Here is a 14,056-nt window from a genome sequence, read left to right as displayed (position 1 = left end):
AATTGTTTGTTTTCATTTCATATTTATTTGACTCAGTTCAAGTATTTTCGAAACCATTGATTATTCAATTCCCTTTTTAATGTTATATGGCATTGTTGTTGACAAATTGTTAGGATAAGATCATCTATTAATATGGTACAATATAATAAAGTTGACTAATGAAATTTAAATAAATCATAGTAATAAAAATAAAATAAGCATTTGTCCTTATTTACATTTTTTTATTAAATGGTACGTTTTCCACTTTAAGGTAGTACTAGTAGCTTTTAAAAACACAAATAACTTTTTGCATATATACTTACTATTTTAACATGGGAATTGCAGCATTAAAAATATAAATATTATGAATCCAAATCAATTTTTATAAAAATTAAAAGGGATACAGTGGCACAACATCCCATCGGACTTTCATCTTCATACGTGACTAAAATCCTATTCTTCTGCTGGGCACATTTGTTTGCTCCAATAAAAGTAGTTCACTTTTATATTTTATTTTATTTTTTTAATTATGTATTTCTATTTTTGATAATTTTCTTTCTATTACCAATTGACCATTTTCTAGAGTAATACTTCACTCACACTTTTTTTCATATCCGTCCCATATTATAAATTTCACATTAGAACTTACAGCACACGTCTTCCAAATTCTTTATTTTTTATAAATTGGAATAAGTATTTATCTTGGTTATGTCCGTTGTTTAATTTGCAAAATAAATTGATAACAAGCCCATGTTATTTTCTCGATGAGAAAGGACCGCACAGAGTTTATTTAACATAATCGAAATTCAGAGCCAATTAATTCTATATGGAGTACTACACCATTACCTAACTTCCTCCAATGTAAAAGCCACAGTACGTTTGCATTTATACCAAACGGCTACATCAATTAGGAGAATGGAATTATGAAGACTATACTGTTTGACAAGACAGCCCCTGCACATGCAGACTATGTGCAGGCATAGGGAGCAAGTGTAGTACGTAAAAGGTCTAAACTGCCCTTCAACCTATTTGGGCATTTTCGTCCGAAAAATGGTAAACTATACACGTTTTGTGATTACATATTTTGTTAGATCCCTCTAGTGAGATTTTTAAAAGTTAGGGGCCTCTGCTGCTACACAGCGAAAAGTTAGGGCCTTTTGAAATATTTATAAATGTATAAAAAAAATTATTTTCAAAGAAATATGATGAATATTGTGCAGCTTGAGAATTGAGATGGTAGGAACTAAAATTCAATTAATTTGATTACTTGGAGATGGTGATCCTCATTTTGAGTGGGCCAGATTTGACCTAAGAGCATCTCCAGTGGTTCTGAACATGCAATAGCACTCCCATAGTCTTGTCACTGCCACATCATCAGCATTAAAATCCTCCTACCGCATCATCTGGACATGCAACTGGACATGCAATAGCCCAACCACATCACTCAATTATGAAAAACAAACAATTAACAATCACACAAAATACAGAATTAAATATACGACACATATACGCGAAAATATACTATTTACATCTAAATTAAAAATTACATTTAAAAAAATTACATAATTTTAAATAAAAACTAACGTCTTGCAATCATCCGCGCCCATAACTCTTCAATTAAATCCTTTTGGAGTCGAATATGAGCATCCGTTTGACGCATGTCGGCATGTGCTTGGAGGTGGGCTTCTTCATCGTGAGGCACCCCACCTCGTACGTTGGCGCCGGCGACGCCGTGGCTTGGACCTGCTTCATTATCGTCGTTGGCCCAATTAGTCAGTTGTACACCTTCATCTTTGACAATCATGTTGTGCATAATAATACAGGCGTACATTATATCAGCAATGCAGTCGGCATTCCACAAACGCGTTGGTCCCTTGACTACAGCCCATCGAGCCTGAAGCACACCAAATGCGCGCTCCACGTCATTTCGCGCCGACTCCTGTCGCGTCGCAAAGTAGGCCTTCTTCGCATCTGATGCGCACCGGATCGTTTTCACAAAGACGGGCCACCTAGGGTATATCCCATCCGCCAAGTAGTAGTCCATATCATGTTGGTTGCCGTTGGCGACAAAACTGATGGCCGGACCGACGCCCTGGCACTGCTCATTGAAAAGGGGCGACGAGTTGCGGATGAAAATGACGTCCAAAGGCGTATGTATAGTGTTTCGGAAAATTAAAAAAAAAATTAAAATTCTGACGTCGGTATGACGCCGATCAGGGGCCTACAATGGCGCCGTGCAGATCGGCGTGGGCACGCCGATTTTGACGCCGATTTCGCCGACGCCGGCTGCAATGGTTCGGCGTCAGCGAAAAATCTGCGTACCGGTGCCGACGCCGCCATTGGAGATGCTCTAATATATAAATTACTTGATTTATTGGAGCAGTTGGCCACGTGACCTAACTATCATGTCAATAGTCTCATTTTCACTATTTCCAAATTATAGGTGACATGAATTTCACCAACCATTTCTTACATTTTAATGTTGCTACACTAAAAATTACCACTATTATTTTCATGACTTGCAATATTTGTTCATATTATATTTTGACTGTATTTTTTTTTCCCTTTTGAACCCATGGTAATGGCTGGGTTAGATAGAGTCGGCCAAAACCCACTGTCAATCCACGAGCACCAAAAAATTCTAGCGAGTTCAATTTTCGAGACACCAGCCCACCACCTATCCAATCTCCGATATTAGTTTTATAGATAAGAGCATCCGCAGCGGTGGCGAAAGACGCCACCGCCGTCCGCGCCGTTGGCAAGGCGCAGGACCGCCGCCGCTGCAGCCGCGCCGCTGGCACGGCGCTGCTCGATGTATCGAGCACGTCCGTGCCAGCGGACGCACACGTGGCGCGCTCCCATTCGTCAACGGCATAGCCGTTGTGTTTAAACTTTTTTTTAATTTTTTTTTAAAAATCGGTATTTAATTATAAATAATGCTAAAAAATAAAAAAAAATATTTTCCAAATCCCAAAAATATGGCCGTTTTTTTCCCGTTTTTTCTGAATTTTTTTGATTTTTTTTTTTATTTTTTTTTCCCAAAATCATCTATAAATACACACATTCATCATCCATTTATCACATCAAATCATCTCTCATTCATCTCTCATTCATAATTCTCATACAAACTATCAACACATTCATCCCCCACTCAAAATCTCAAATGGATTTCACCCATATTATGGCGGAAGCGGAACGCGAAGAACAAGAATACTACGAACAACATCGTGCCGCTTACGAAGCATATGTCGCGGCGAATACCCCTGCTCCTCCTCCTCAACGAACCAGATCAAATCGACGGTACATCCATCGTGACCGGGAGGGAGCCCACGAAAGGCTCGTTGACGACTACTTTGCCGACCAGCCGCGGTTTCCGGCAGATTACTTCAGGCGCCGTTTTCGCATGTCAAAGCGCTTGTTCATGCGAATTGTCAACACATTGTCCGCACGTGTTGAATACTTTCAAACAGGTGTAGATGCAGCCGGCCGGCAAAGTATCACGGCGTTGCAGAAGTGTACGTGTGCCATCCGACAACTCGCTACTGGGCAAACGGCCGACATGTTCGACGAGTATTTGCATATCGGTGAGTCCACTGGAATCCTATGTTTAAAGAATTTTTGCGAGGGCGTTCGTTCTGCTTTTGGGGATGAATTCCTTCGAGCACCCACCACTGATGATTGCCAACGGTTGCTTCGTCTTCACGAATCAGTCCATGGCTTTCCCGGAATGCTTGGCAGCATTGACTGCATGCATTGGAGGTGGAAGAATTGTCCGACTGCTTGGAGGGGGCAACACTTGAGCGGTCACAAAGGCGGCGGCCCAACGCTTATCCTTGAGGCGGTCGCCGACTACCGCCTATGGATTTGGCATGCATATTTCGGCGTTGCTGGATCCAACAACGACTTGAATGTGCTATATTCGTCACCACTCTTCAATGATGTGATGAATGGTGTAGCACCGGCGATCGACTTCACCATCAACGGAAATATATACCGCATGGGTTACTATCTCGCCGATGGTATCTACCCAAGGTGGTCGACGTTCGTGAAGACGCTCCACAACCCGCACGACCCGAGACGGGTTCTTTTTGCGCAGCGTCAAGAGTCAGCGCGGAAAGATGTCGAAAGAGCCTTCGGGGTCCTTCAAGCTCGATTCAACATTGTGAAGGCCCCGGCTCGGCTGTGGTACGTGAATAATATCGCCGACATCATGTTCACGTGTATTATATTACACAACATGATTATAGCCGACGAAGGGCCGAGGGCGGCTAGCTTCTACGACGAGGACGAAGCCGGAAGCTCAACAGCGAGGTCTCCCCTACGCCGAGGCGAGCATACGACGGTTGGCCAGAGGATCGAGACAAGACACACAATGCGCGATACTCGAATCCACAATCAACTACAAGAAGACCTAATCAACCACATGTGGGCGAAATTCGGCAACGAGTAGTGTCATTTTTAATTTTTAGGATTTTAATTATGTAATTTTTAATTTTTAGGATTTTAATTATGTAATTTTTAATTTTTAGGATTTTAATTATGCAATGTTTAATTTTATTTGTCATTTGTAATATTATTTATGTTTTTTTAATGAATTTTAGCATTATGGAAATATTTATGTTTAATTGAATATTAAATTAATTGTGCTCGTCCTTGCGGAAGAGCACAGTTGTGGGTGTTGTGCTCTTGCTAGAGAGCAGGCATGAATAGTACCGCCCGGGCCCACAACCGTGCCGCTGGCAAGAGCACGGTTGTGGATGCTCTAATGTTGAAATTATCCGCACCTTCCTTTGTTATCTATCCACTTTTTATACTCAAACGAAAAAGAAAAAGAAAAAGAAAAAGAAAAAGAAAAAGAAAAAGAAAAAAGAAATCCACTTATTTGTTGATTAAATTTATTTTTATTATTTTAAAATATACCGGGGGAATTAATTGAAAGTAGATTATCATTACATAAAAATCAGTCAAGCTTATGTGAATTTTCGGTTATCCTTCTTTTGTGGGTATCCATAAGTTAAATCAACGATAAATTATCAAATGATTCAAACCGAAGGAAATTAGAATAATATTAGTGTGATTATTCAAAACGAAAGTTGGTGAAATATTTCTATAGGGATTTTATTATTTTATTTATAAATCAAGTCACATCCTAATTATTTTTAGTTTTGTTGTGACATATTTTGCGAAGGGTCACAAGGCCCAACTAAGTGCGCTTTAGTTGTGAGGATAAATGGCCGAATTGCTAGATTAATACTACTAATAATTAGTAAAATAAATAAATAAATAACAAATTTCACCTGACCCCAAGTACCTAACTTCATCTTAGTTCGTTCACCTTTGACATAAATATATTTGAATTTTTATACTACTTAATTAATTTACAAAGATATCTTAGAGAAAAAGTATTAACTTTATATCAAAATAGTTATAACTTATAATAATACCATTCTTGAAATACCTAATATGAGAAAATAAGGAAAATGCCCAACAACAATTTCCAAGATAATGAAACCAGAAGAGGAAAATAATTTCCACAACAAGATGAATATGGATCCCCTTATATATAAAACAATGAGAAAATATAGCTAATCAAGGATCCAAAAAGTTTGCAAATTATAGATCCATACTTTTTTGCTAATATCCTTCTTCATTGTCATCACAGGATAAACCTAGTGTTTGAGCAGCATTTCAAACCAAAAGAAAAAACTAACTGTTTACCAGTTGAAAACGATGCTCGTTCTCAGTAGGCGATTCAGGCCATGGCGGAAAATCAATCTCTCTATTCTATTATTGTGATCCTGGTAGAGCAAAAAAAGTTATACTGCTCCTCTAGTGGTGACCCTTAGCTTCAGCCTTCTTCTGACTCTTTGCTTTCATCTGTCAAAATTCAAACTTGCTACATCACATCAACTATCTAAGTATCTAACATGTGCATTTCAACATAATCTTTGGTGGTGTATGCAGCATCAACTAGGAATTGCAGGGAGTTTCAAACATGAAAGAAATACATCCATCTTTAGGTACCATGATAAATACACACAAGAAAACAATTATAGCAAATGAAGGCTTGCGATGCTATAACATCTGGTGCCAAATCAAGCACAGCACAAGGATATATTAGCATTCACTCATGATACTTCTTTCGGTAATTGATATACTCCACAGAAGAGATAATAAGCACTGCAGGGAGCTTCAACCATGACAAAAATAGCTCACTCTTTAGGCACAATGATAATCACATACAAGAACAGCAATTGTGAATGCCGACTTGCAGTGCTTAACATTTGGTGACAAATCAAGCAAAGCACAGCACCAAGATATTAGTATTTGCTCGTGTTACTGAAGCTAGTCTAACTTATTGATGATTACAGAAGAGACAACAGCCATCAGCGATTCAGCATCCCACAAAAACTTATGAAACATAAGAGATTAAATACATATGCATTAACAACTACAAGAATCACAAACAAATTCTGCCACCAATTCTTTAACAAACCACATTTTGTAACCAAAGAATGTATTTTTCGTGACAATACACTTTAATCACTGCTTCTAGCATAATTATCTCCAACAACTATTTATCACCCAGCAGCTCCAGAAAAGCATTCCTCATTTGAAAGAGAAAAACATAAATAATTAAATACAAAAACAAGCTATCCTAATTGAGTAAAAGCAAAGCAAATTAGATACCCTAATAATCAAATCCAACGAAAATACACATTCGGAGATCACCGGAGCAACCTAGAGCTCAACATATACGTTATACATAAATCAACAAAATCAATAAACATTGATAAAAAGCAAAGCAAATTAGATATCCTAATAATTAAATCCACAGAAAAAAAAAATGAAAAAAGACATTCAGAGATCACCCGAGAAACCTAGAGCTCAACATATACATTATGCATATGGATACACAAATCAACAAAATCAATAAACATTGAGAGAAACCGAAGCAAGTTAGATATCCTAATAATTAAAATACCAAATCCACTGAAAAAACGAAAAAACACATTCGGAGATCGCCGGAGCAACATAGAGCTCAACACATAAATACACACACAGAGATCAACAAAATCTATAAGCATTGAGAGAAAGCAAAGAAATTCAGTGAAAGAACAAGGGGAATACCTTGAGAAACTTAAGCTTTACGCTGCCATAAGCGAGTCCAACCGTGAAAGCGGAAACCCTAGCTACCTGTCGTTCAAGAAAATTCAGATAATATTCATAAATCATCACATTGTAAGCAATAGATCGAATATAGAATCGGACGCTAGCATACCATAGCCAAGGCGCTCTTGCCGGAATAAAGCCCAGGAGGAGGAGGCGGCGCCATTCTCGACGGCGGAGAAAAAATAAACCCAAATTAAGAAGCTGAATGAATTGTACAATAGCTCAACAACTCATTCTCTTGTTTTATCACACGTGTGGTAAAAAACGAGTGAGATTAACTAGCTGTGATACTGACTTAGCTAACCAACCAATGAAATTATCCTGTGACGGTCATAAGCGTTACCGCTTCGTCATACTTATATTCATTCAACATTAAAATATCTAAAAGCAGCAAAACCTAACAATAAAATTCGGACATTGACACTCCATTTTCTCCCTAAAACCCTTCCATGGCCGCCTCCACCGCCTCCACCGCCGTTGCCGGTTGCGCCACCTCCTCCACCTGCCTCAACGCTCGCATTCATCCCTCCACCACCTCGTTCACCCTCCCGATCAAAACCCCCCAAAAACCTCTCCACATTACTCAATCCAAAAACCCTATCTCAGAAATCATCTCCACCGGCAAATCCTCATCGGATTCGGATGCGGATTCAGTCATCTCCTTCGACGGTGACGACAAGCCGCGCGAAGAATGCGGCGTCGTCGGAATCTACGGGGACGCAGAGGCGTCGCGCCTCTGCTACCTAGCTCTCCACGCGCTGCAGCACCGCGGCCAGGAGGGCGCCGGCATCGTCTCCGTCCTCGATAACGTCCTCCACTCCGTCACCGGCGTCGGCCTCGTCTCGGAAGTGTTCAGCGAGTCGAAGCTCGATAAATTGCCCGGGGACATGGCCATCGGCCATGTCCGCTACTCCACAGCCGGTGCCTCTATGCTGAAGAACGTCCAGCCGTTCGTCGCCGGCTACCGATTCGGCTCCGTCGGAGTCGCGCACAACGGGAATTTGGTGAATTACCAAGCGCTTCGTGAAGAGCTCGAGGAAAACGGCTCGATTTTCAACACCAGCTCCGATACGGAGGTCGTTCTTCACCTGATTGCGATATCGAAGGCGCGACCGTTCTTCCTGAGGATTGTCGAAGCTTGCGAGAAGCTGGAAGGAGCGTATTCGATGGTTTTCCTCACAGAGGACAAATTGGTTGCGGTTCGCGATCCGTTCGGTTTCCGCCCGCTAGTGATGGGGCGAAGGAGCAACGGCGCGGTGGTGTTCGCGTCGGAGACTTGCGCGTTGGATCTAATCGAAGCAACATACGAGAGAGAAGTCTATCCCGGCGAAGTCATCGTGGTTGATAAAGACGGCGTTCAATCGGTATGTTTAATGCCTCATTTCGAGCCAAAATCGTGCATTTTCGAGCATATCTACTTCGCTTTGCCTAATTCCGTCGTATTCGGCCGATCCGTGTACGAGTCGAGGCGTAAGTTTGGCGAAATCCTAGCCACCGAATCGCCGGTGGATTGCGACGTGGTTATCGCGGTGCCGGATTCCGGCGTGGTGGCGGCGTTAGGCTACGCTGCGAAAGCAGGGGTTGCGTTTCAGCAGGGGCTTATCCGGTCGCATTACGTAGGCAGAACATTCATCGAACCGTCGCAGAAAATTAGGGATTTCGGCGTGAAGCTGAAGCTATCTCCGGTAAGGGCGGTGCTGGAGGGGAAGCGCGTGGTTGTGGTGGACGACTCGATCGTGAGGGGAACGACATCGTCCAAGATCGTGAGGCTGATCAAGGAGGCTGGGGCGAAGGAGGTGCACATGAGGATTTCAAGCCCTCCGATCATAGCTTCGTGCTACTATGGGGTCGACACGCCAAGCCCAGGCGAACTGATCTCGAATCGGATGAGTGTGGAGGAGATCAGGGAGTTCATTGGGTGTGATTCACTGGCGTTCTTGCCCATTGATAGCTTGAAGGGGATGCTGGGGGGAGACGCGACAAGCTTCTGTTACGCGTGTTTCTCCGGGAAGTATCCGGTGGAGCCGACGGGGAAGGTGAAGAGGGTGGGGGATTTTCTTGATGATGGGTTGAGTGGGAGCATGGAGTCCATTGATGGAGGTTGGCTTAGTGAGAATAGAAGCAAGGAGGAAGGGGTCAAGTCCTCTGCCTAGGCTGATGAGGAAGTAGTATCGAGGGATCATTATTGATCATCTTTTTGGTTGTAGGTTTTTTGTGTTGTTGGGAAATACTATCAAATGTGTGGAGGTTAGGCAAGAATTTTGGTTTTGAATGATGATGTTGGAGCTCTCTTTTATGAAGAGTACAAAATTTTGGTGTTGGAGATGCTATTTTGAGGGTATTGTGTTGACATTAATGAAATGCATTTCGCAATTTGAAGTAAACAAATTGAAATTAGATCATCAAATTTTGAAGTAAGCTCCTTAATTGTGGTGGGATAAATTAGACACTTAAATTATGTTTCGTTCTTCCATTTCTAGTCTCTGTAGAGTCTACATAACCAATAAAAATTTGAATAGGAAAGTATTGAAAATTGCCACAATAAAGATTATCGATTTCCTTTGGATACTTCTCAAAAATCAAAATAATGGAGTTATGCACTATACAGAGGATATGGTGTGGATGTGAAGGTGATTGTTACTAAACCAAAATAAGTTAAAGAACATTCAATGAAAGATACTAGTAAAAAAAAATTGAGTTAAAAAATGACAGAAATTTTTTATTGGGTACAAACAATGACAGAAGTGGGATTTGAACCCTTCAATGAAAGATATAAATAGTAAAAACAAAATATGCGTACAAAATGACAGTATTATTTTTTTGGGTAGAAAAAATGACAGTATTTTTTAATTATATAATAATTACATAAATCGTGAAAAAAAAATGTCAGCAGTGGTAAATCGTGAAAAATAATGTCAGAAGTGGGATTTGAACCCACGCCCTCGTAAGAGGACCAGAACTTGAGTCTGGCGCCTTAGACCACTCGGCCATCCTGACTTGATGTACATATTTTGTGTATTAGTTATTAGTATCATAAATTAATCAAGTTTTATTCATTAACACTAATATGTTTAGTCAATGATAAATATAGTACCACAAGAATATGTTCAATTGTTTAAAATTAACTTATTGTTCAAGATTGAATTGGCTCAAAACTCATAAATCAAAGACTAGTCCTACGTATCATTGTCTTAATATGAAGTACAATATCCTATTTACCCAACAGAAAATTATTAATAAGTCTAATCCAAAGAATCATCGTCTTTGCATAGAGTTGAATGATTCTAACAAAAAATTAACCGACACAGTACTCTCGATAAATGCAGGTAAAATCCTCCGATTTCCGTTTGTATTGAATTAGACCCTCAACTTTCTATTTCAATTTTTTTATTTTTGCAATTCCTAGAAGAGATCTTTCCAAGTATATAATCCACACAAAATAGTCTCTAAAAGCAAATGAAAAGTACCCATTATTAAAGACATCTCACCAAATATTGAGAGATCAATCCGACAAAAACACATGCTCAAAGGATCTATAAAGAAAACTCAAATAAATTACTCCAAACTATTACAAGAATAGAATGTCACGGCACAATGTCGACACATGTTTCTTATATACGATGAAGGAATGTAACTCGAGATGAGGAGATATGAAGGTGGCTGGCAAGGAAAATTGTCTCGGTCCAGGGCTCGTTTGCTAGGAGCGACAGTTTTCCTAGAGCACGTGATTCTTGAACATAAATTTAAACAGGCAGGAACGAAGATGTATTGTATGCGTAGGTAAAGATGAGGAGGGATGAAACTACCTCATGAAAGGCTTCCTCTAAGGCGATTATTGCTTTGTCTCGTCTTTAGTGGTGTTCTTGTTGTTGCCATTCACTTGTTGTGATTGATGTTGCTGTTGTTGCTGCAACTGATGCATGTTCGTTTGTGTGGCCTGTTGGTGCCGTAACTGAAACATCTGAGGGTACTGCTGAAACTTCGAGGGGTTGCCACTTAATTCAGTAGTTGCAAACTTTAGACGTTGAACCTCTGCCGTCAATGCCTCATTCAGTGCTGTCAGAAGATGAGAAGACGATTTCGAGTTAAGGTAAAGAAGGATATAGATGATATAACTTATAGCCACGCTCCCGAAAAAAAAAAGTAACAGCTACAAGCCTACAAACATGTATGTGCACAATTAAGTCTGACGTGTGTTTCCTAAGAGCAAAACCACGAAAAAAAGACAAACAAATTTTACTGTGATTTAGAAATGCATTCAGAACTCGAGTAACATCCATCCGAGCAAGCACAATGATAGAAAAATAACTAACTTAGCTTTAGGGTAGCATATAAACTCTTAATACGGCCACATCAAAATCAGCATATATTAGCAGAAAAAGTTGAGAAAAAAGAAGCAAACATCACCAATTTCTCAGATACTGTGACACACTTAAGTAAATCTACACAAAATGAAACGTTATCAGTTCGTCAAAATGGAATGCACATCTATAATGTTGGACTATTATGGAACTCAAGCATTATTAATGTATAGCATAATTCAATTTTTGCACCAAATAACATACCCAATTTCAAAACCGAGAAAATTTTCAATCACATCTCAGAAGAAAAAGAAATTGCGATTTCATAAGCCATTTTTCTCATGAAACATGATAATTGTGATTACTTGATACTGCAATTTGCTATAGTAAGTAAATAAGCACCGCAATAAGGGACGAGGAAATGTAATTCGGAGGCCATTGTTGACAGCTTGGGAGAGCAGTATCTTTTGCGTTTGAATGAATCTTATGTTACTTTGTTGTGCAATGAAAAAGGGTGAAGAGTCAATTGAGAGCCATACCATCTCGCAGTTGAGCCTGTTGTTCCATGGACTGCAACCTAAACTTCAGTTCATTGTTTTGGCTACTAAGTCCAGTAGAGTCTCGCTGAATGCAAACAAAAACAAGTCTTAATGATGAAAGCAACCACTCCAAAACAACCAAACACGACAAAATCCAAATTTAACAGGCGCTTACGTGAAGCATAGTAAGTTGGGCAGACAACGTAGTAGCTTCAGTCTGTAATGTTTGGACCTTGTGTTCCAACTCCACAATATATTTCATCTTCCGTTCTTTTGACCGAGCAGCAGATTGGCGATTAGCTAAGATCCTAGAATAAGACAGATGTACTTAAACAAGAATACAACATTTACAAGTTTATACAGAGTACAACTAGCATACAGCTAAGGCAGTCGAGAAGAATCCAATATTACCTTTTTGCACGCTTGGGATCACTTGAGGCTATCTCAGCAAGTTTCTCGTTTGTCATTATCTTCTTAAGTTCAACACCACTAAATTCCCCATTCCCAAATTCCAAGCTGAAAGCATTCGTATTGGCATCAAGTGAATTGGTGGGTGAGAGTTGGTTTGTTCCAGGAGACGGAGGCATTTTGGGCGACTCATCAAAACTCATATTTCCCATAAAACTATCCATAGAGATACTTCTATAATGTCGAGTGGTTGGAGCAATATCTTCCCCAGCATTTCTTTTAATCCCTTCCCTCCTATCGGTCAATGTAGAAACTCTTGGTTTCTGAGCACTGCTCCCACTTTCATTAACGCTACTAGTCGCTTCGTTATCACTGCTATCGCCTCCATTTGTCTTTGTCCCACTGGCTCTGCTGTCCAAATCGCCCCGGTTCTCATTCCCCAGCTTGTCATCTGTCTCAGATGAGTTGAAGGCATCAATATTGTCCAAATTCATATATGCAGAGAACAAATCATCTTCATATTTTCTCTCCCCCATCCCTTCTCCACTCTCCTCGACTTTCTCCCAACTCGACTCTCTCTTAACCGTCTGCACTGGCTGGGCTCCTGACCTATCAAGAGCACCAGGACTCCTCAAAGGCATAAGCGGAGGCGAAGACTGTAAGATGCTCGAAAATCCAAACGGGATATCGCTACTGGACCTTCTATGAGCCTTACGAGGAGGGAGACTCTCTCCAGCTCTGCACACACTTCCCCTCGCGAAAGGCGAGGGCGGCAACATACAATGCGATCCACCCCCACCCTCCATCTCCTCCATAGCTACATCAACCGAAATTCGGTCGGAAACAGAATTCGAAGGTGCCTCTCGATAAGGGGAAGGAACTAACGGCAGAAGCGAATCAACTGCAAAAAATGCCGGCTGTGACAAAGATCGACCATGCGATGGCCCTGGACTAGTGCTAAAATTCTGCTGATTTCCAGCTCGATTGAACGGGATCTGCGAATATGGCGAAATTGGAGGAATTTGCGGATGAGACGGCGGAATGCCCAACCTTTTCCCACCGTTTTCCCTTTCCCCGCACGAATTAGGCGACTGCTGCTGCCGAATCTGGCCGCGAAATTGAGGCATGTGGAGCTGAGGTATGTTTAATTGATTCAGTGGAAGAGTTTGGTGAAGCGAAGATGATGAAGTTCCGAAAGATGACTGGAGTCTCTGCGTAGTCTCGCCATTATCTTCCTCGTTTTCGCCCGTCATTTCTTCAAGCTCTAAACTAACTAACTTCACTCAATCATACGCACGCTTGCTTTGTGGATCGAAGTTCAGATCGCGAAACCTAATCGAATTCAAAATCAACAACGAATCCAGCTCGTCACAGATGAATCAATTCAATAGAGATACGAATATAATCGACGAAATCGCGATCAGTTTAGTTAACTATATACATTGAAGAACAGAAAAACGATTGCCAACAAAATTCTGGAGGTGAATTACCGGAGATTTGCTCGACGGCGGTGGTTCAGCAAGAGTTTATCCGCTGCATTTTTTGGTTGAAATGACGTTGATTTTAACAATGAGTTTTATAATCCATATGTATAAATATAATCATTAAATCTTGAATATTAAGAACATAATTATTAATTAAACACGTAGCAATATT

General features: G+C 40.5%; 2 protein-coding genes and 1 non-coding gene across 3 annotated transcripts; 1 reads left to right on the top strand and 2 right to left on the bottom strand.

Annotated features, from left to right (window-relative positions):
* Positions 1-7,329: 7,329 nt before the first annotated feature.
* On the top strand, positions 7,330-9,559 carry LOC121787926 (amidophosphoribosyltransferase, chloroplastic-like). Its single transcript, XM_042186771.1, has one exon. The coding sequence runs from the start codon at positions 7,602-7,604 to the stop codon at positions 9,303-9,305; it is 1,704 nt and encodes a 567-aa protein (XP_042042705.1). The 5' UTR covers positions 7,330-7,601; the 3' UTR covers positions 9,306-9,559.
* A 506-nt stretch (positions 9,560-10,065) lies between these two features.
* On the bottom strand, positions 10,066-10,149 carry TRNAL-CAA. Its single transcript has one exon. It is a non-coding gene; the product is annotated as a tRNA-Leu (tRNA).
* Positions 10,150-10,599: 450 nt separating this feature from the next.
* On the bottom strand, positions 10,600-13,987 carry LOC121785936 (bZIP transcription factor 29-like). Its single transcript, XM_042184420.1, has 6 exons — positions 13,891-13,987; positions 12,404-13,732; positions 12,168-12,300; positions 11,993-12,077; positions 10,959-11,208; positions 10,600-10,867 (listed from the first exon to the last, which is right to left on the bottom strand). Exons 2-5 carry the CDS (start codon positions 13,651-13,653, stop codon positions 10,985-10,987), a joined length of 1,692 nt encoding a protein of 563 aa, XP_042040354.1. The 5' UTR covers positions 13,654-13,732; positions 13,891-13,987; the 3' UTR covers positions 10,600-10,867; positions 10,959-10,984.
* Between the last annotated feature and the right edge of the window lie 69 nt (positions 13,988-14,056).

This window comes from Salvia splendens, chromosome 22 (assembly GCF_004379255.2).
Source record: "Salvia splendens isolate huo1 chromosome 22, SspV2, whole genome shotgun sequence".
NCBI classification, from domain to species: domain Eukaryota; kingdom Viridiplantae; phylum Streptophyta; class Magnoliopsida; order Lamiales; family Lamiaceae; genus Salvia; species Salvia splendens.
The sequence above is the reverse complement of the archived record's forward strand: the minus strand, read 5'-3'. Positions and strand labels throughout refer to the sequence as shown.

What these genes read in the sequence shown, in the direction of transcription:
- LOC121787926 (XM_042186771.1), top strand. Translation starts at nt 7,602, where the DNA reads ATGGCCGCCTCCACCGCCTCCACCGCCGTTGCCGGTTGCGCCACCTCC.
- LOC121785936 (XM_042184420.1), bottom strand. Translation starts at nt 13,653, where the DNA reads ATGACGGGCGAAAACGAGGAAGATAATGGCGAGACTACGCAGAGACTC. An exon ending in GATCCCAAGCGTGCAAAAAG is followed by an intron (nt 12,301 to 12,403) that starts GTAATATTGGAT and finishes GTCTTATTCTAG; the next exon opens with GATCTTAGCTAATCGCCAAT. An exon ending in CCCAACTTACTATGCTTCAC is followed by an intron (nt 12,078 to 12,167) that starts GTAAGCGCCTGT and finishes GTTTGCATTCAG; the next exon opens with CGAGACTCTACTGGACTTAG.